The following is a 22725-nucleotide window of genomic DNA, read 5'->3' as shown; positions in this document are numbered from 1 at the left end:
CGTGGCGAAAGCAGGGAAGGGGTCTGCCAGGAGCGTGCCCAGGGCTGCGTGCCCACCGGCAGCCCCAGCGGTGGCCACCGGCACCGGCAGCACTGGCGAGGTGTGGTCCCTTTGTCTGTTGGCTTTCCGGCAGCAAATGCAGGAGCCCCCTTTGCAAACTCTGTGTTTTACAGGGAGTCCCCCTGTGGCAGATCTGTTTTACAGGGAACGCGTCTGCAGGGTAGCATTAGGCAGTCGAGGACGGAGTCTGCAAATTGCTGCCCGTTTCATTCTGCCTGTCACACGTTTTGTTTGCAGATGATCCTCTGGCATCGGCGAGAAACAAGTGAGCAAGCACACGCAGCACTCCACTGTCGTGGAGAGGGAGCTCTGGACTCTGAGAATGGAAGCCCTGAGTCCTTTTGACAATTCTTCCCACTCGCTTTTTTAAGGTTTCTGTGCACTTGAGCATCTCCTAATTCAGCATCCAGTCTGCCTCCTTGGGAAGATGCCTGTCTTTTCCTCCTTTTATCTAGAGAGTAGCTGAAGGGCCGAGTGAGGTTGTGCCAGTTTGAGCTAACATAGAGCTCTAGTTTGCAGTGTATGGTCCATACCATACCATACCATACCATACCATACCATACCATACCATTTGCATGTGATGTGTTGAAAGCAACTTTATATCTGTTCAGTAAAACATCAAGAATGCCTAATGCAGAGGATGAACTTAAACTGCTCCAAGCCTGGGTTTAATTGAATAAATCTGTGGTTTGGGCACGCACTTGCTTAGTGGAAATCCCAGTTTGGGTGCTCCTGTCCCCTGGCTGTTCGCTATTGACCTCCTGCAGTAGATGTTGCTCCTGTCTTGGCTCTGGCAACTGAGCAGATGTGCCTGCTCCAGTGGGAAGTCCAGCTTTTCATGGCACAGCAGCTGCAGGAGGAGGGCTGAGCTAAGAGAGCTGTTCTGACTGCAGTGGCCATGTACGGACCCTGCCGGAGCATCCCACGTGTCAGGGCCTGCCTGCCCTGCCAGCAGCCATTTCCTCCTCTCCTCCTGTTCTCAGCCACCATGTCAGGTGCTGTACCGTGCAGCCTTTCTCGTCTTGCACCTCTCCCAGGCAGACTGGGTGAGTGCTGCAGCCGGGCTGCTGCCCCAGGGAGCAGAGCCGTATTTCTGCAGGAGTGAGAGTTGCCACCCAGTGTCTGTGAGCTGCAAGCAGGCACAGGAACGGCATTAGCGTCCCGGGCAGCGAGCCATGCCAGCCTGCAGGCTCTCAGTTTGATTGCACTCAGTGAACAGGTGCCTCATCCTTTAAGAATACACCAGATTTAATTATGCCGCTTCAAAATGTTCTGTCTTAGGTGAGGCTTTGAACGTGTCCACATTAGCCGTTTATGGAGGTGTGACAAGACTGTTTTTAAATGGATTGATTTACACTGGTGACATTGCTAACAGACCAACCAGGTTATGAAAAGCTCCAGCTTTTGAGTTTGACCTTCTCTCTTTCCACAGAAATATTGTAGGCTTTGTGTGTGGCTGTTTCCAGCTATCAGGCCTCATTTCCCCATCTGCCTCCCAATTCAGACAAAGCTTCTGAGAAGCCCTGATCTGTGGCAAAGCAAGTCCTGTATTCCTGCCTTATTCTGAAGCTGCTAGGGACAGCAATGTGATTGATCTCAGAGTGGCAAGTTCAAACTGCAGGTTTTTGCAAGAAGAAATTTACCAACAGAGATGGAATTAGACTGACTGGGCATTCCCACTGTAAACTATTCAGTTGCTTGTAATTTTTGTGATTGGAGCTGAAATTTTCCATTCTGGCTGTCTGCCTACATCTGATTTTTTTTATAATTTTTGTTTTCTTTTTAAATATGGCTTCAGCCTGTACATTAAATTTACTCAGGGAAAAAAAAAAAAAGGCAGAGCAAAACATTTTGGTTTTGAGTGTAAAGTGTGTGTTAAAAAGAACAGTCTTTTGCCCAACTGCTTTGGAGGAGGAAGCTGAAACCTATGAAGGAGAGCTGTCCTTGCGTCAGAGCTACACTACTCACTATCCGCATAAAAATCCATGCCAAATTTTGATAAATGATAAGCCTTTTTTAAAAAAATTACCCATTTCACACATGCTCTGTAGGGACATCTACAGAGATTTTCCCTGTGAGATTTTCTGAGATCTGCTGTCAACAGTGTCTCACAAAGGTGGGATAAGGTTGTGTGAAGTCACCAACCGCTGGTGACTGCTCTGGGCCAGGCAGGGGGAAGGAGGAGCAGCTGAGTGAAAGGAGAACAGCAAGTCCCTTGAGGAAGGGAAACATCGAGAATAGATGACGGCCAGGACTCTTATGATACTAAGTCTGTTGTGAGGATAAAGACAGGGAGTTACTGGAAAACAAAGGAAGTGGGAGAAAAGAACCTTGACTGGTTGAATAATTTGACTAGATGGAAAACCAGAGTACATGGGATTATAAAAAGCAAGAGTGATTGCTGTAGTGGAAGCAAGGCCTAGAGAGAAGCAAGACTATTTGAAAAAGCAAGCAGTTAATCTTGGGAGCTGTGTAGAGACCAGCAGTATTGGAACCAGTGAAACGAGGAGAAAAAGAGGAGCTAAAAGTGGTAGGAGGGGTGTAAGAGCACTGGATGTGGAGATAGGGAAGAACAAGCTGTGCTTGACTCACTAAGCAACCAAAGGGCAGGAAGAGCATTCAGATAACCGAGCAAGGAGACTTGAGGCAGGGGGGTGGGCAAGGAGCTGTCGAAGCAAGCACCAGTGTCCATCTTGTCCTAGGAGCACAAGCAAACCTTTAGGTTCCTGCATCTCATCATTGTTGAGTCATGATTCAGGAATCCTGGGGCTGGCAGCACTTCTATCCTGAAATGTTAAAGGAGAGAAAGAAAAAGAATAAAAAGTATGACAGAGGGGATTCTATAACAGTTTCTGAGCTGTCATTCTCCACATGAAAAAAACCCAAAAATCATTTTGTCCTAAGAAAGACCTGATTCCTTCACAGCTCATACATGACATCCTGAGACCATCTTAGGGGCAAAAGAGCATCCCTCCTGGTCCCCACCTCCTCATTTGCTCCCTTTCCAGACTCCTTGGTAATATCACAGAGACTAGACCAAATGAATGACGACTGTCTATTTTAAAGTCTGTGCCTAGCAAATCCTGTCGGTTTTTTTTTTTTTTTTTTTTTTGGGGGGGGGGGGGGGGCGGTGGATGGGTTGAGTAAGCAGACTTGATAGAAACCTCTTTATATAAAAAAGGGATAAGGTGCTCCCAACGTCTGTGCTCTACCTCCTCCTATTTCCTATGGGCTCTGCTCACTTCCATGTAAAGTTTCCATACCTGCCCTTTACACTTGCTGCTCAGGCTGCAGGGGGTTTCACCAGAGTTGCTGATGGGCAGGAGACAGGACGCCAGATCAGGATGTGGTCCATCCAAAATTTGTTGAAGGCCATGTGATTCTTCTCCTTTACCCATCTTTTTCAAAATCTGTGAAGCCACAGAGAGTGAAGTGGGACAGGCTGAGAGTGACTGAGTCCTATGAGGTGTGCCATTCCCAGACGTTTGTCTGTCTCTACAACACCACCTGGTATGTTTGCTGGCAGATGCAGTCACCTAGACTTGATGCAGGAACAAAAATGACATTAAGAAACTTCCCAGAGCAGCACATAGGGACAATGTCAGACGTTAAAGTTGGTCTTCAAGTCTTGTGTTACTGTATTTTTAAAAACAGTTGTTTAGTCAACAGCCAGATGTACTCCACCAGATACCCAAAACAAGGACATTGTACCTTACCAACAAAGTTTCCAGTTTACCCTGCCCTAGTTGCATGTGGAATCTTTCATTTTGTAATTTGACCCCTTTTATGGATGCTCAAGCTTTTTTCTTCCCCTTTCTCTGCCCCTCCTTCTCCCTGCCCCCCCCTCTCTCCCCCTGGAGAAGCTGTGGAAGCAACAAAATATAAGAAAGAGATGCTGACTTTCCTTGACCAGCTTTCTCTTCAAAATGATACCCTGGAAATAATTCCCTAATCTATCTGGGAAAAGAATTTGAGATGGATTTGATGCAGGCTTGGTGCAGGTCAAGGAATATCAACTGCAGTCAGGAGCTACCCAAGATCAGCAAGCTGTAAGCTCCAAATGGTTGCAGGTTCAGACACAGACAAGGCCCCATCAGCTTCCAAAAGCATCCCTCACTGTGGCATGAGTCCAAGGAGATGAGACAAAAGGCCATTCTGGACATTTTCCCTGGCATCCAAGCACAGAGCCTGTGCTATGAAGATCCTGTGTTCTTGGTAGGGTCGATGTGCTGATAATTTCTCAAAATACTCCTCTGGTAAAGAGCACGAATGTCTTATCCAATAGATCTCAGAGCCTTTCCTATTTCTTTCAGGCTTTGTTGCAGCCTGACTTCTCATAGGCAGCCTTGGCAATTTGAAATAGAAAGCAGGACAACTACCCTCTGCAGCACTCTGCTGCTTCCAGGAGCCTGGCATGGGGAAGAGACTATGAGATCCACACCCACCACACCTGCTCACCATGACAGGCAGGAAAAGCAGTACAAAGCTCAGACAGCTCAAAACATCAGCACTGAGGAGTTTATTTCTCAGGGTCACTAATGCCACCCCTGTGCTAAACACAAGCCAGTAGGAAGCACTTTTTTATTAAATTATTTTTTGTTTTCTTAAGTTGGTGAAGGCTACCCCCTATAGAGGGCTACGGAAATCAACCCAAGGACAGAAATAAAAGTGGTGAAAAAGGCAGACACAATCAGCTTCATCCCCTGTTTTGGTGTCCTTGGGAAACTGCTCTCCCAGCTGAATTGAATTTTTGCTGCAGAGTCCCTCAGGTTTTTGCAAGAGCAGTTTTTCTTAGTACTTTCAGATTGCATGTCCAGAAAATGGCATGAGAAAGGACAGCATGGAGGGAACAGAGAGCACAGGGTCAGGTTGGAAGAAAGTGAAACAGAGAATTGTATCTATGACAGGGCCCTCCAAAGCTTCAAAAATAGCTCAAGTGATGAGCCTGACCATTTCCCTTTGAAGCATTGATGTCACCCTGCCTGTGGCAATGATCCACTTACCAGACTGACGATATATCGCTACTGGCAGTTACTCTGAAACTAAAGTCAATAAATACCATTTCTAAATTAAGTAGCCAGAGAATTTTCCTATTGCTTCTCCTATATTTAATTCTTCCTTGTCCAGTAAGTCACAGTGTCTCACCCATTGCCATAGCTTTCCCTCACCATTAGAATGTACAAAGTGCAGAATGACAGAATGGCCTATGTCACTTTTTGTCTGTCTTACCCTTTTACTTTCTAAATTTCTCATTCACATTACCTCTGACTAGAGATGGCATTTTCCTCTTGATTACATCTGCGGGCTCTTTGACTAGGTAATAAACTTAATGTAACCAACCACTAGATCCACTGAAGTTTTTCTCTCACTATGTTTCTTCCTGAATAATTCCCCACATCACTTCCCTCCTCTGGAAGCAGGGCCTTTTGGAGCACCAAGTGTGCTCCTTGGTGGTTCAGGTTCCATTCTAGATGTGCAAATAAGGTGACCTGGTCAAGAAGACAACCTCTAGTTCCCAGGCCAACAACAAATGCCTTGCTACCCTTTGCAACCTGACCACAAGCTGGCTTGTGGCATCACAGGTCCTTTATGTATCTCTCACACATTCCCCAGTTGCAGGTCTCCCATAGCATGTGTGCCACCCCCTGGCTCCATATCCTGTGCACACAGTGATGCTTTCAGCAGCTGTACTGCAGGGACTGCTGTCCCTCAGCCATAGCAGCATGTTTCCCCAGCATTTCTCTCTCTCTCTCTTTTTTTTTTTTTTTTTTTTTTTTTTTTTAACCTCCCTGTCCCCTCTGAATAGGCTGCAACTGAGGACTTAAGCATGCTGAAATTATGCAAATCGTCCCACCGGGTTTTTTGTAATGCTAATTATATCAAATGCATGCTCATCAATGAGAATGTTTAATTCCCCTTGCTCATTATCTAGATGTCACACACTGATACAGCAGCATCTGAAAAAATTAATCTCCTCATAATACGGTGTTTGTGAACACCTTGTCACCACCTTTATGCCTCCTGCCTCTGCCCCAGGACCCCCAGGTGATACATATGCACCAAATTTCCCCCAAAACCACCAGTCCTTTGCTCCTTCCTATAGAGGAAGGAAGCCTTATCATGAGGCTTTGGTGTTTGATTCACAGAATTGCTTAGGTCTTGTATTTGTGACTTAAATCAACAGGAGTGACACGATGGATATGTGCTATACAGTACTCCAGAAAGTGGCATCCGAAGTAGTTCAGAACATACATCTTAGCTACTAAGTTTCCTGCCTATAAAATAGTAATAATACCTTATCAGTTAATGGGCCTCCTGAGAATGACGTTAATTCAAATTTATGAAGCCATTGGATGTGGGGAATGGTAAATACTACAGAAAAAACGGGAGAAGATCAGGAGCCCTCTTTGCAGAATGGAGTTCACATACGTGTAGTAGATAGTAGTAGATAGCTGACGGATTTGTATACAGCATAGAAAAAAAAAAAAAACACCAAAAAAAAGGAGGAAAAAAGTAAAATGCCACTTTTTTTTTTTTTTTTTTTTTTTTTTTTTTTTTTTTTTTCCTCTCTCTCTCTCTCTCTCTCTCTGTGACCGATGCTCTTCCTATATGCACAAAGAAGGGACTTGGAGGGGAAAACAATCTGTCGTTGCGTAACGAAGGACAGCCGTGGCACCTGTGCACGAGGGGAAAAGTAAGTCTGGCATTTCCCGACTCAAAGCGCAGGGCAGCGACACCTTCTGAGGGGATGCGCTTTCATTTATCGAAGTGTGTGAGTTCACTTTGCAGGTTCTGATCAGGTAAAACCCGCAGGAAGACCCTGACCCATGTGGCGGGCTAGATTACTTCCAGATGCTTTTGTCATCTTGTTCTTTACGCCTTACGGGGATGTTACTATCCTTAACAACAAAATTATTTTGTTTTCTCCCCTTGCTTCCAGCGAAGAAGCGCACACGCGCTTACTTCAGTTTTACAGCTTCTTGCCTTCATTAACTTTTTTTTTAATTTTTTTTATTTTTATTTTTTTTTCCCTTTACAAATTGCTTCTTTTCCAAAAGCTGAGAGGAGCTGCTTTTCCCCGGTGCAGAGGGGTCGGTCCAGGGGCGGCGGGATCCATCCTCATCCTCGGTGAGGCCCCAGGCGCCGCCGGGGGGCGCTGTTGGCCGCGGAGAGCGCTGTTGGGGCGGGCGGGGAGCGGGGCGGGAGCGGAGCCTCCTCCGGCCCACTCAGCACCGCCTCAGCACCGCCTCCCTTCGCCCTCCCCCCAGCCCCGCTACCTTTAATTTTTCCTTTTTTTTTTTTTTTTTTTTTTTTTTTTTTTTTTTTTTTTTTTTTTTTTTTTTTTTTACCTCTTTTATCATCACCTCGAGGGTGAAAAGTTTGATCCTCTCCCTCCACCCCTCGCCCTCCTCGGGAGAAAAGTTCTTCCTCGTTCCTTTGTATTTCAGGGGCTCGAGTGGAGTTGTTCCCCGTGCTTCAGGGGAGAGCTTATGCGGTGCAGGGAGGTTTTACAGCTACCGTGGAAACCTTGTCACTGCCTCTGTCTGAAACAGGTAAAAGCAGTGATAGCTATGCCTGACTTCAGTACATGTAGACTCCCAGATAACCTCAAACAAAATCACCAGCATAGCAGGTTCTTCAGTGATGTTACACTATTTCTTCTTATTTTGCTTGGGAGCCCTATCGCTATCTCGCTGCTCAAGATGCTGTGCAAACCAAACAAAACAATAAAAAAAACCCCGATCCATGCCCAAAGATGTCTCCGAGTGTAAGAGCAGAGACAATGAAAATGTGGGAAACAATAAGGAAACCCTGAGCCGGTTTTGGTCAGCAGGATGTACAGCAGCAGCAGCAGCAGAGCAGCGGCAGCCTGGCCTCTGCCGAGATGCTGTTAGCACTGCAGAATACACGAGTTTGCAAGAAAGGCTTCAAAAGCAACACACAAAATGTGAAGCTTTCGCTGCCCTCAGCCACAGGATCAAGGACTCTGCCGCTGAAAGGCAAGCAGGGTATGCAAAGTGTAATCCGAGCGAGAACAACTATGGGTGGGAAAGATAATGAAAAAATGCCTGGGATGACAGATCAGCATCTAAAACACAAGGTCAGGGAACCATACAATTATTTAGGTTGGAAGGACCTCTGGAGGACATCCGTTTCACCTCCTGGTGATAAGGGAGGGACGGGAAGGCAGGAGGTACCTCCTGAGCTCAAAGCAGACACAGCTGAAGTTGCTCAGGGCATTTGTAATGCAAAATACACGTTTTGTTGTAGGGATACATCCAGTGGTGGGAGGAACACAGCCAGTACGCAGTGGAAGGAATAACAACAGTAATAAAAGCAATCTGAAGATAAGGTCTGGCTTGTTCTGGGACTTCTGAAACATTTTTTCAAGCTGACTTACAGAACTCTATCAGAGGGTTTCTAAAAAGTAAAAAATGCATTTTAATATTAATAGTCATGATTAATAGGCATAACAATACTTTTATATATCATCCAAGTAGGGAACCATTTCCAGAAGCAATAGGACATATCCATTCTGGAAGTCAAAGGATTGAAATCCTGATGTATTTGTACACGTTTGCAGATACTATCTGATCCATACAGAATAAGTGTTCTGTGCACCTTTGCCATCTCTCTGACCTTTCACTTGTTTAGTCTTACTTGATGAGGAGACATTTGTTTAATGTTCACATCTGCAAATGACAGGAAATCAGGGAAGTAGTGAATTGCACCTTTTACCTCTGACATAATTAGCAAGAATACTAATTCAAGAATTATCACAGCAGGATGTAGAGGGTCACCTATAGAGGCTGAACAGACTTTGTTAAGTTTATATTCCCATTTAACTTTCCCTTAAATACCATTGCTTCATGTAGCTCCTGTTCTAAACACAAGCTTTCAAGTGGTTCTGTTTTGTGTTGTTGGACACCACCATATGCTAGAACTTTCAGATTGTTTGTCTGGCTTTTTTTATACCCCGATTAAAAAAAAAAAAAAGCCATAAAGCAAGATAAGGACAAATGACTCATTTCACTAAGAGACAGCACATACATGTGCTGTTCCTTATCACCATGTGATGGAATAAAAAACTCCTGAAGCTTATAAAGCAAAAATGCGGAAGCAGAAACTTAGTTAACACCAATTCTCTCTGTCAAACTTGAAAAATATCCCAAATCCCCTCTAGAATCCACAGCAATTACATTTGACTAGAATCCTCAAAAACAACATGAAACTTATGCAAGCTGAAAACACCCAAAGGACAAAACACAACAGCCCACAGTGGCCCCACCACTGTCTATATGTAACAATTAAGCAAAGCCTTCAGAAACCCGAAGTCAGGAACTTTTCTGCTGTGTGTAACATGACCAGCAGCCTTCTTTATTGTTAAACTGGTTGATAAGATTCATTAAGAGATCAGCTTTGCAATTACTTATAATTTAGTCAAAATATTTGAGCTAAAATTTCGTCTGCTGGAGGTGGAATATTTATGAAATGTTCCAGGTAAAAATAGTTCCACTATTTTCAGGAGTGAAGCTACAAGAAGAGATCATGTTTTCTGATGTGCTTTCTGAGAAGTTGTGTGTTGTGGAGGATACTGTAACTTCAGCAGAGGAGCAGCCTCTTCCGAAGGAGTGGCATCTGCCAGCTGACATTTCATTCATACTTGGCAAGCTTGCCAAGAGAAGGCAGAGCCAGGCTCTGCACTCAGCGGCCCTGAGAAAGCACAGCAGCCATGACTTGCAACAATCCTGGGGAGCATTAGGAAAAGCCCCTCCCCAGGGCACGTTTCAGCACTGGTGTGGGTACCTCAGGAAGCTGAAGAATCTCCATCCTTGGAGGTGCTCAGAAGACACCTGGACAAGGCTCTGAGAAACCTGAACTCCCTTGGGGTCCCAAGTACATCCACTCTGCTCCTGAGACTTTAGCTGTATGAGCTAGGGAGGCAGTGGAGCTGAGGGCAGCCTCTACCCTCTGATAACTTTGGGGAGAGTTCCCAGAAAGCTCTGCTGAAGCCTCAGCCAGAATTGACCCCCTACCCCAGGAGATGCTTTAGGCTGCTGCTCTTGCCCTTGGCTCCTATCTGAGGAGTCTGGCATGTGCCTGACCATGCAATCTGTGGATCTAGACCTGTGGATAGGCTTGACCCAAGATCTGCCTTGTCATGATGGATTTGTCAGGCAACCTTTGGACTGTGGCTCACCCTGATTCAAGCCTCCAGACCTGATCCTGATGCCTACTTGACTTCTTACTTTGACCCTGGACCTGCCTCATCACCACAAGCTTGTCTGATGATCTGGATTCTCAGCTGAAGCCAGCTATCTCCCTATACCTGCCTTTGTCCCTTTGCTCAGATATTTCCCTTGCTGGCTAAACCTCTACCTCTGCCTGCCTTGTTAAACACCTGGATCTCAGCTCATATTCCTTCAGGGAACTGCCAGCCCTCCCTGCCCCCAGAAACCTGCTGTGAGCAGGCAGTCTCAGTGGAGACTTCCAGAGCTCCCTTCCCACCCAAATCTTTCTGTGAACTTATAATACACTCTAGCCATGTTAAAAGGAAAAAAAAATAATTTCTCTGGGCAGGGAAGAAAACATAGCTGTGAAAGCATTGTGTTGATGCTTAGGTTCATGGTGCATTAGATTAGGGAAAGGAGAAAGGACCAGAGGGACAAGGAAGGGGGTCTAGGAAAGAGGAAGGTGGTGGAAGGTTTGAAAATGGACAGCAGCGCATCTGCTGTAATATCACTCCATTATCCCATAAATCCCAGGACAAAAGAGTAGCAGAAGAGATGCACACAGCTCTGTTTCCTCTCCAGCTGCACTATATCAAAAAGGATTCATGGCAGTCCCGAGTTTATAGAATAGAAATATCTACACCCCTACAAGCCCTCTTCCACCTCTCTCCCTGCATCTCTTGGGCACCATTAAATGTTCTTCATCTGCAAATGGATTTCAAGGCTGCTCTGCTGGTGATGCATGGGCTGAGCAAGGGGACAGAGCTGGCTCACCTGGAGTGTATGTCTCACAGGCAGGGTGTGACACAGGGATGTCTCTGTGGGGAGGCTCATCATCTTCTACAGGTCTTCTTGAAGACCTGCTTCTGCAGTCATCTTTCATAAAAGAGATTATAAAAGGGTCTTCAAGGGAGACTGGAAAAATGGATTTAAAACCTGGTACCTCCTAACACAAAACTGTGATGTATTACAGTACGTTTATTCCCACAGCAGTTGTGAGGTAGGAACTCGAAACCAGATTTATTGCTTATTGAGAAGTCTAAAAACTAAAAACCTTAGCACTTTGGACTGCATTTCTTTTCACTTTCCCTGACCTTTCCTTTAATATTAAAAAAAAAACCAAAACAAAACCACTATAATGGATCCACTCCAGAATGGCCCGAGACCTGCTGGAAGCCACAGAGAGGCTGTTTTGCAGTGCAATTGGAAAGGCAACCTTTGGCCATCAGCAGGAGTGAAAAACTGGGGCTTCTGGCACTGCCTGTGTACAGCTGGATCTCACTTCTGGGGAGATTTATAGGGCTTTCACATACAGTGCAGCCTGAAAAAGCATGTACAAACAGTGCAAGCAAATACATTTCACCCCAGCCTTGTTCTGTGACATCATTTCTTTTCAACAGTGAAAATCACTCAGACCTGAAATTAATCATCCTATATAGGGGCCAGCAACAAGAGAGTGCAAAGCACTAACATCAGCATGAGCTTCTGATATGATGACAATATTGGTATCATCTCTTTTTTGGGGGGCCATTGGGAATGTAGTTTTTAAAAGTATGCTAGTGTTTCCCAAGCCATTTCAGTTTAGGTAGATGTATATAGCCATTGTGCCACATATGTGTGTGTGTGTGTGTACAGCTGTACATTTGACATACCTCTTGAAGATTCTTTTGCTAAGGTCTGTGATTTTCTATACAATTAAGGACCTATTTTCTGCAAGATTACTGAAAACTCAGCTATTCTCCTTGACCTCAACGAAGCCTGCTAAATGCTTCAGTTCTTTGGAAAATTAAGATACTCATTTAGGTGTCCTGAGCTGGACATATGACTCAAATTGAAACATCTGGTCAAAGGCTTTCCTCAGCCACTGCTAATAAATTCCCTTTGTCAGCAGTGAGTACCATATCTGTGTTCTGACACTCTGCAGAACTGCCTCAGGCTACAGTGCAGCCAGGAGCTACTCAGAGAAGATGGACTTGCTATAAGAATTTGTGCTGGCTGGACCTAGACACACTAAGTTTGTTTGAAATCCTTGTTCCCCACTGTTTCCTGTACCAAAAGAGTCAGGTATGATCATGTCACGAAGGCACCTCTGTTTATTCAAAACAACCTTTCAGCCTTCAGCTTTGCATTATCAGTTCACCCACAGACAGTCTGCTGTGCTCCCTCAAACAGTTTGCTGTATCCCACAGGCTTGCTGTAGTTACTGCATGTGTGACTCTGCAGTGGTATGGCTTTCCCAGGCTCAGATCTCCGAGTCCTCGATAGGGCCATTCAGAAATACTGCAGTAGGAAGTGACGGAGATTCATTGGGACGGATAAAGTTGGCAGATGGGAACAGTTTTACTTTAGACACAACGTGGTCTCGGACTGACTTACTCTCCACGATCTGATGCTTAAGAGTTCCCATCTCCGAGTCCCAGGCTTGTCCTCGCCGCAATTTCTTGAAGGTGTTACGGAAACCCTCAGTGCTGAAGTAGTAGATCAAAGGATCCAGCGTGCAGTTCATGCTGGCCAACATCATTGTTATAATTAACACTTGGCGCACGGAGGCCTTGGTTGTTTCCTCAACCTTCATCACCCGGGCCTTTATCATCCCATAAATGGCCAGGGTGGTGTTGTAGGGCACAAAGCAGATGATGAAGATGACCAGATTGACCACGAGGAGACGGACAGTCTTCTGCTGTCGCAGGGTTTTCGTTTGGCTGGGCTGGCAGAGCTCCTGAAAGATCCGAATTGAGCAGTATGTCACACAGCTGAGAGGCAGGAGAAACCCCAAGATTTCACCCAGGATTACCAGGGGGAAGAGGTTGTTTTGCCACATGTTGTCGCTAAAGCTTTCAAAGCACAGATAAATGGTCTGGTTTTTCACTTTACAGTGGTTTTGCTTGTGAACTAGGACTGTGGGGATGGAGCCCAAGAAGATGACAACCCAGACGAGGAAGCAGAGGAGCTTGGCCACCTTGGGGCGCCGCAGATGCCGCCAGCGAAGTGGGTGAACAATGGCAACGTAGCGATCCAGGTTGATGCACATGAGGAAGAGGCAGCTACCGTACATGTTGATCTGGAAGACTGAGCCAGAGACCTGGCATAGGATGCTACCAAAGGGCCAGTGGTGGTTGGAATAGTAGTAGAGTCGCAGGGGCAGAGAAAGTGTGAAGCTGAGGTCGCTTATGGCTAGGTTCAACATGTAGATCATCACTACAGACTTGAGGCGCAGGTATCGGATGAATATCCACAGGGCTACCACATTGAGTATCAAACCTGTGATGAGTATCAGGGTGTAGCCAGGCATGAGGAAGTGGTGGTTGAAGGTGTAATCCTTGCATGTTTGAGATGTATTTGACGTATTGGACGTATTGGACGCTGACATGCCCAGCATGGATCAGGGGATGGTCTTGCTGAGATGGCTGAGCCTGTTGGTGGGCTAAGGAGGCACAAAGAAGAGCACTGAGGAAAGTTGTTCCCCTCTGAAAAGCCACGGGCAGGTCATTCCTGTCATCTGCAACTGGGAGGTAGGTGGGCAATATCTCTCTTGGCTGGCACTGCTTTGGATTGCTGGTCTGTGGTCATCTGGCAGGGATGGTAATGTGGAGTCTCTGCCTCTAGTTCAGCAATTCTTTCCAGTGGTTATGAGGTGATAAAGTGAAGGAGGATCATTGCCAGCTGTCAGTACAATTCCTGGTCAGAGTGGAAGACCAGAGTTTAAGTTAGAGGAGGAAATCTCTTGAAATGTTAAAATTCCACCATGGTGGCTTCTGCAGCAAGAACTCACAAAGAAAACAAAAGACGAGGGATAATGAACACTAGAAAAGTGAGTAATTACTCACTGGCAGAAGAAGACAGCACAGAGAAGGTGGTTGTTGTACAGAATCATTTATCACTCAGCCCCAGAAAATGCATTTTGCTTTGATCATTGCTGAGAGCACATAAATACAAGCAAGGGACACCACAAGCACACAGGGAAAGTAGTCAAAGCAGCTCCAGAGAAAGAGAAAGAAAAAGAAGAGAGCAGCATTTTGAAGGAAAAATGCTGACTGGAAGGAACTTAAAATAAAAACAGCATAGTACTGTTTGATATCAGAGAAAAAGGACTTTGTACATCCATTTCAGATAAAAAAAATTACAGTACAGTTAGACCTGACTCCACCCAAGCTCCCTTTCTTACGTAAAACAACACACACAAACCTCAGTTCCAGTTACTTCAAGTTCCTTATGTTTCTTACATTCACGCAGTTCCTTTGGTGTCCTTACTTGCATGGGACCAGTGGTGCTTATTTGGATTGTATGTCCTCATTCTGCTGCTGATAACACTCTAAAGCTTGAAGCAGCCCATGTCCCAGAAATGCAGAGCAGTGCAGCCATGGAGGGGAGCACAATAAAAAAAGGAAGTGCCATGGGATTCATGTGGACTTCATGACTTCAAAGCTGTGTGAGGCTGGCAACCACCCTAAGTACTAACTAGGAGGACTGTCCAAACACTGATCAGCTGGAATGAGCCCAGTGGAAGACCACCAAAATGGTCTGGGGGCTGGAGCACTTGGGCCATGAGGAGAAGCTGAGGGAACTGGTCTTGTTCAGCTGGACAAGAGAAGGCTCCAGGTGATATAACAGCAGCACTGGGATTTACATGGCAAGGTTTTGGTAGCTGGGAGGGCTATAGGTGTGGTTCTGTGAGAGTGTGGCAGAAATTTCCTGTGTGTCTGATACAGCCAAATCCAGGAGGGACCTGCCACTGGCCAAGGCTGAGCCCATCAGTGATGGTGGTACCACCTCTGGGATAATGAGAAGGAAAAAGTTACTGTGAGACAGCAATTGCAGGCAGAGAAGGGAAGTGAGAATATGTGATAGAAAAAGCCCTGCTGACACCAAGATCAGTGAAGAAGGAGGGAAATGAGGTGCTCCAGGCACTGGAGCAAAGATTTCCCTGCTGCCCCTGGAGAAGACCATGGTGAACCCATGTTGGAGCACTCTGTTCCTGAAGGACTGTGCCCTGTGGAAGGGACTCACACTGGAGCAGGCATTGGTGTGACACAGTTCCCCACAGTTGTTTGCAGGGGTCAAACAGGGACTCCCTCATAAGAGTCCATGTAGATTGTGATTTACTTCAAAAGCAAAGTAGAATTTTCTGTCTAGAGAATATCTTTACATGAGGTTGATATTACTCAGCAACTTGACACGCATGTCAAGCATGTCAGACCTTCTGGATGGCATTGGGTGGCAATGCACAGATCCAGAGAGAATCTGGTGCAGACAGAAGTGTGTGCTGACCTCATAGAGAGGAAGAGAATCATTCTGGTAACAAAATGTTAAACGATGGAAGTGGAAACCTAAGACAAGAGTGTAGACAGCTACCAACTTTCCCATCCTTTTGTGTTGTTGCACAGGTCCATCACCAAAACAGATTTCTTAGGGAGACTTCTACTGGTTTATCAAACTGTATCTGAGTGGATTCTACCCTTCCTGGTGGATGAATACTTTGCATGAAGTCTTGTGCAAATTTGGAGTATAAGATAAGCTGACAAGGCAAAAGTGCAAGAATGTTGTTGTTTTCAAATGTAATATTTCATGCTTCAAAAAATGTCAAGGAGAAGCATCACCAATGGTCAGAGGAGGTGATTGTCCTGCTCACTTTGCAGCGGTGCAGCCTCACCTTGAGTCCTGTGTGCAGTTTTGGGCAATATAAAGAAGATATTGAGCTATTAGAGAGTGTGAAAAGGAGGGCCATGAGGATGGTGAAGGACCATGAGGGGAAACTGTATGAGGAATGGTTGAGGTCACTTGGTCTGTTCAGCCTGGAGAAGAGGAGACTGAGGGGAAACCTCATTGGGGTCTACAACTTCCTTGAGAGGGGAAGAGGAGGGGCAGGCACTGATCTCTTCTCTGTGGTGATCCTGACAGGACCTGAGGGAATGGCCTGAAGCTGAGTCAGGGGAGGTTTAGGTTGGATATCAGGAAAAGGTTCTTCACCCAGAGGGTTGGTTACAGGGAACTATTTCTCCTTTAAGTAAAAACCAAGCTGTGTTAAACCATGACAGCACTGAAACAGGCTCCACAGGGCAGTGGTCACAGCACCAGCCTGACAGAATTCAAGAAGTGTTCGGACAATGCTCTCAGGCACAGGGTATGATTCTTAGGATGTCCTATGCAGGGCCAGGAGTTAGACTTGATGATCCTGATGGGTCCCTTCCAACTCAGTATATTCTGTGATTCTATAATTCTAGGAGAACATGTCATCTTTTGCTAGAGCCAAGACCCTGCAATGAATTTCAGACTGAACAGACTGGTCAGACCTTTATCTTGATGGAAACAAACTTATTAAGACTGTGACTTAGTGAGTGACCATGACCTGCTGTAACACATGTACTCAGACCAGGCAGATGTCAGGTTCAAAGTATTTATCTCTACAGACAGCATGTTTTTTCAAGCTTTCCAGAGGTATTCAATTAACAGATCTACAGAATATAATATGTAAGCACAGTCCATGCTGTGTCAGGCTTTCTACCACTAATATTCCATTTCAAATTGTGAATGGTGAAGGGATTATGTTAAGAACAGTACAATCATGTAGCGACATTGCCTCAGGTTGTCTTCCTGCTTCCAGCATAAATTGTAGCCCAGGAATTTCTTGAGTCACAGGTGACCTAGTTGTATTCAATAGTCCTCAGGGAACTTTTATTTCATTGGGGTTTTTTCAGTAGTTTTTAGAGTTCATGTAAAATTTACCATCTACATTTATCCAGTGCCAGGAGTGCCAAGGGGCTCCACAGCTTACTTGTGCCTCAGGTGAAGAATCACTTCCATATACCCATCCCTGATTCATCCTCTGCTAGATTCAATTCTTAGCTTTAGTCCTAGAACAGTAAAGGGCAGACACAGGGCAAAAAACATCCTATTCACCTTCATTTCATGGCTGATACATTTAATGGCTGATGATATTATAAACGTCTACCATATTCCACTCAGCAACTTTTTTTTCTTTTTTTTTTTTTTTTTTTTTTTTTTTTTTTTTTTTTTTTTTTTAAGCTTTAAAGTCCTTGTCTTTGTAGTTTTCCCTTGTAGAGAAGCTGTTATGTACTTTTGAACATCCTTGTTGCCCTTCTCAGCACCTTTCCACTTCTGCTAGAGCCTTTGTGAGCCCTGTGCTGGGGTGTTGGAAACACACAGTGCTGATGATGTGGATGCACTGAGCTATGTAGGTGTAGATCTCATTTGCAAGTGGTAATGGTCAGTTCAGTTTGCTTTTTCCCATCACTTCACTAGATAAAATTTCAGCTGTTAGTTTAAGTCCAATCAGACTTCTTTTAAGCTCTGCAGTTCTTCACAGCCAAACCTCATCTTTTTAAACTTGAATAATTTTATGTCTCAAACAGATTTGTTATTTTATTATTCATCCCTCATGAATAAATCAAACAGTCCAAGCCCCAGCACAGGTGTCTGACTTCTCCCCTGAGAAAAACAACCATCTACCTTCATTCTTTGTCCCTTCTTTTAGGCACTTTTTATCCAGGTAAGAACATTTTCTTTAAATTTTTTTAAGTGCCATTGGTGAGACTGGCTTTGAAAGCCTCCTGGAAATCCACGTGGGCCACTGTTCACATACTTATTGAGCCCTTTAAGGAAGAACTGTGGGAACAGCATCCCTTTATAAAAGCCATGATGACTTTTCTCCAGTAATTAAATGTGACTGCATGCCAATTGATTTTTTCCTTTATTATAGCTTCTACTAATTTGTTCAGCAAAACCATCAGGCTCCCTGGTCTGAAACCCCCCAAGAGCCTTTTCTGAAATTGAGTCTGCCTTTAAGAGCTGTTTTAAGCAAAGGTTTGTATAGCACAATTAGTCAGGTCTTCTACCCTTCAGTTATTTTCAGGCCTCTGGGGTAGGAGCCGTGTGGTTTTAGACACTGTTTAGTTCATCTTGCTGCTCCGTGGTTGATCCTACTACTGTTTTGACCAGAGACAGTAATTTTATGAACTTCCCATAAAGAGAGTTTCTGCTGTGGGAATTTCCCAGGCTTCCATGACATGAATACCAGTGAAAGAAACCTGTTCATTTTTTTTTGCCCACCATCATGTTTTCTTTCTTTTCTCAGTGGTCTTGCCTTACATACTTTAGCCTTTCAGCCTTTAAGACACTGAACAAACAGCACAGTTCTAACCTGGCAGCAAAGATCTGCACTGAGAGCAGAAAATAGACTGGGGTTTTTTGAGGGGATTTTTTTCGTGGGTAGATGGAAACACAGAAGAAAGAGTCTGCTATGGTGTTGGTATGAAGCTAAGCTGATAGTCTCAGACTTGCCATGACAGATACTGTGACCAAGACCTGAAATGAGATGTATGCAGACACAGCCATTGGAAAGATGAAGTTGTGGGTGCAGAGAGTTTCTCCAGTGAGCTTTGGAGGTCCTGCTTTGACTGTGCCTCTCTACAAAGGAAAGCTGTGGGTAGGTAAAGCAGGCTGGCAGCAGGGAGGCTGATTATCCTTGCTGGTTAATGTCTGAGAGTCAAAAGGCTTGTGGCTGCCTCTAAAAGAGCCCCAAGTATTCGTTGCTCTGCACAAAAGCTGCCAAGAGATCTCAAGCCACCAGTTGTGTCAGGAGGCAGTGGTACCACAGCTGAATAATCCCCCTCCTCACAACAAGATGCTCTCTTTAAATCTTGGAGAAACTTATTGTTTGTTAACTGACCTTATGTTTCCCAGGAGGTAGAGGAAGCATTTTTTTTCCTTCTTCAGTTTGAAACTCTGAATACCATAACTGCCAAGACTGTGACTTGCAAAATCCATGGGATTTTGACTTTTTTCTTTTGGGGAGTGAGGAGCCCTAAATGTACTTCCATACAGGGTGCAGAACAGGCAGGCATGCCCTGAGATGGTTTAGCATTCACTGAACTGTCTCCCAGTCTTGCTGCCTAGTCCTGGGAATCCTCTCTCTCCTGGCATTGTCTTACTACAAGTCACTGCCTCCAAGCACTACAAAAATGATGAAGAATCTGAGTATGAGGCTGAGAAATGAGGTGGAAAAAGAAAGCTGGAAAAATACTGATGAGCATGCTTCAGGGTCACCGTTTCTGTTTGTGGCTTGTCACTAAAAACATGGGGAGTTTTGGGGCTACTGTGAGAATGCAGAGAGCAAATGTGGCATTGGGGTGCAGAATTTAAAACACAAACTGCATGAGCTTGCTTACTTAATTTGAAACCAAAGAGGAAACAACAAAAATGTGTCAAACCTCAGAAAATGCTCCAGACTTTAGAAATCAGAGATATATTTTTTAAATGAATGTGGGTACTTTTTACATGCTGTTGGTGATATTCACTTTTCATCTTTTTTTCTACTTAAGAAATTAAATTCTTGTGATAATTAGAACCTTGAAGACATTCAAGACTTAGGATAGCTTGTTTTTAATGAGAGATACATGATATAAAAGCTGAGATCTCAGTATTTAACTCAAGAGGTTTGATCACACTGCTGTTGCCTCCTCCTTAGAGATGCTACCCCTCTTCAACTCCTGAGAGTCCCGTGGAAGAGGGCTCCCATGGTGGGCACTTGGCAAGTAAGCCCTCCAAGCTGCCTGTGCTTTTAGTATCACAGGATCCCAAAGAAAGCCTTTGAATAAATACAGGGATGTGCCTTGCCCCTCTAGCTCCACAGGGCAGCTGAAGAGGGGCAGATGTCCCCCAGTGCCCCGTGCCCAGGCCTGGCAGCATGTGCAGAGCAGCTCACGGGGAGTGGTGCCCAAGGTACCAGACCATCCTGCTCTCCAGATGTTCCCGTCTGCCTTACCTCACTGCTGGAGAAGAGCCAGGCGTGGATTCCAGCTCGCTGCTCTGTGATTGCTCCCACTGCAGAGGTCTCGATCCAGGCACCAAACCCGCAAAGCAGCTTGGATCAAAACAGAAACAGGCAGGCTCTTCATCCAAATCACAGTTGTCCCCTACCACACCACGGCCGATTCTACATCTGCCTGTAGTTTGACTCTTCTCCTTTCTCACTTCCTGATGCACTTCTGCCTGGCTAAATGCATGAACTTTGTTATCAAAAGCTGATAAGCTAAACCACATCCTACAACTGCAAATGCAATCATGAAAGAAGCAGTACCCAGGTGTCCTTGCAACTGAGGAGACCTGCCCTGGGTCATAGTGCCAAATACTTGCTTGTCTTGCTAACTCACCCGCCCCCAGGAATGACAGAGAGAAAATAAAACATCCTTCTCCTCAAAATACTGCTAAACAGGAGGTAGAAGTGAAATATGGGAAGTGAGAGCAAAGTTGATTTAATTGTTAGCCCTCACAAAGACCTGGAGTCCTGTCATTCCCATGGGCTAGGGGGCTTTGGGATTGAACTCCTGCCTGGGGGCCCAGCTGTGCACTGCTGGCATATGGCAGGGTCCCAAAAAGAACCAGGTTCTGAAGAGGTGTCATTGTCTGTGGCAAGCAAAGGCATGTTTGCCACGGACCTCTATCGTTCAAGGCTACAGGAGGCACAGTGCTATGAAAGTACAAGGGCTGATTTACCAGGACGTCTGTGACCTGGCACTGCCACGTGTAGCTGGGAAGGGAGCTGACCTTGTGCAGAGCCCATCTGGCACTTTGTTGCTCTGAGTCCTATTTCTGCTTTGCCAGTCTCAGCACACCTGGAAGAAGACACGAGTCATGGCCACGCTCCTAATCCCACTGTTGTCCTGCCCCAAGAACAGCTGCCCTGGGAAGTTGCTGTGGGCTCCCTTTCTCTGCAGCCCTTGCCTGCTGGTGTTTGATTTTCTCACTCCCTGCCTCCCTTGTTCTGCTGTTACTGACTCCTCATTCAGGGAATGACACACCAAGGGATATATGTTCCTGCTGCTCATAAATCCTTGTAGGGCACAATAGCATCCAAACCACTGGGCTCACCCGGCTTCTTTTCAGTGCCTCTCTTTTTTAGCCAGACCCCTTTTGTCACTTGCTAGTTGCTGGGATCTTTGTTCTCACAGCTTTTTTGTGTCTCTTCAGTTCCCGTCAAGGCGTTGCTACTGATAAAAGCTTGCAGATATGCCACGGGGGGTGTCCTTTGCCTAAGGAGTGTCTGACACATTCTGTGGGAACTTCCCCCTCCCCTGCAGCCCTCAGTCCTCACACACATGAGCACACATTTGGCTGAGCCCGGCAGTCCTGGACTTTCCATGTGAGAAGACAAGGACACAGTGGCGCCCAGCCCATCCCATGAGCCCCACAGCATCCTCACCCCGCCAAGTTCACTCACCTCCCCGGATCTCGGTGCATCAGCCCACGAACTCTGTGTCCCCTCACCCGGGTGGGCTCACACGTCTGCCCCTCGCTGCCTCTTGGAGGCTCAGCTCGTGGGGAAGAGCAGCTCAACCCCCGGCGTTTCCTCACCGCTGTCTGAGTGAGCAGCAGGTAAGACCAGATTACTGGGGTGTGTGTTGGAGGTTACACCCTGATGCTGCAGATCCCAACATGCCTGCCACCCCGGAGTGCTGGCTCCAGAAAGCAGGAGCAAGGACCCAAGAGGAGGAGGGATGCAGGGAGCTGGGAAGGCAAGGAGAGAGGTGAAATGCGCACTACAAGAGAGAGGCTGCTCAGCTCTGAAAGGATGACTGATAAACCACAGTGCTCTTCAGATCTCTGTGCAGCAAAATGTGGAACACCAGAGGAAAGGGGCAAATCCTTTTATGAAAGAAGCACAACAGGGCCATAACAGCTCTGCTTCACTTTCTGAATGATTCAGACAGGAAAAGCAGAACCTGTGGCTGCGGAGGAGTTTTACCTTCCAAGGTGGTGCGAAGAGCTGGCACTTCCCAGGCTGGGGAAATGGCAGTCTTTTGTCCCGGGACATTTCAGCTCCCTGGTCACACAGCCCACACTTTCCTGGGATCCCAAGGGCTCTTAGGAAAGGGTTATCCAGTGAGAAGAGGGGCAGCCACCCCATCATGCCTCCTAGGAGAAGGGCAAGGACTGATCTTGGGGAAGGACAGTCCATGGGGAAGAAAGTGAGGGAGATGAAGGGAGACCTCCCAGGGAAAGAGTTAAGAGAGCCAGGGAGCAGCTGGGCTGTGCCTGTTTGTTGTAGCTATGTGGGCTGCAGGGTAGAAAAGAAGAATCTCCAGCCTGGAGGAGGCAGATGAGGGAGTGTCTTCAAGAACAGTGGATGTGGGTGAGGGAGGCAGCAGGTCTTCCCCTCTCTGCTCCCATGAGCTGTCACTGCAGGGAAACTCTCTGTCTCTCTAGAGGGCTTGGTGACAAAGTGGTGATGAGCTGGTGGGTCTGCTTGGTGCTGCTGTGTTCTTTTGTGTGGAAGGTTCTGTCTGCTGCTGAGTGGGTCTTGGGCTGCTTCCTGCTGAAGGAGTGACTGGACTGTGGAGGAAGACAACCACATCATCTGCTGACAGGATGGCACAGGCCACAGCTGTGACACAGGTGCTGTCCCCATCCATGTGAG

The 22725-nt window shown here is 46.0% G+C and overlaps 1 protein-coding gene across 1 annotated transcript; it reads right to left on the bottom strand.

The window, feature by feature from the left end:
- Window positions 1-12092: 12092 nt before the first annotated feature.
- LPAR5 (lysophosphatidic acid receptor 5) lies at window positions 12093-20911 on the bottom strand. The gene is made up of 3 exons (XM_083882518.1): window positions 20856-20911; window positions 20074-20304; window positions 12093-13970 (listed from the first exon to the last, which is right to left on the bottom strand). The coding sequence occupies exon 3, from the start codon at window positions 13669-13671 to the stop codon at window positions 12535-12537; it is 1137 nt and encodes a 378-aa protein (XP_083738644.1). The 5' UTR covers window positions 13672-13970; window positions 20074-20304; window positions 20856-20911; the 3' UTR covers window positions 12093-12534.
- Window positions 20912-22725: the final 1814 nt, after the last annotated feature.

Source organism: Zosterops lateralis (genome assembly GCF_965231275.1).
Source record: "Zosterops lateralis genome assembly, chromosome: 2".
Taxonomy (NCBI): Eukaryota; Metazoa; Chordata; class Aves; order Passeriformes; family Zosteropidae; genus Zosterops; species Zosterops lateralis.
Note: the sequence above shows the minus strand (reverse complement) of the source record. Positions and strands in the feature narration are given on the sequence as shown.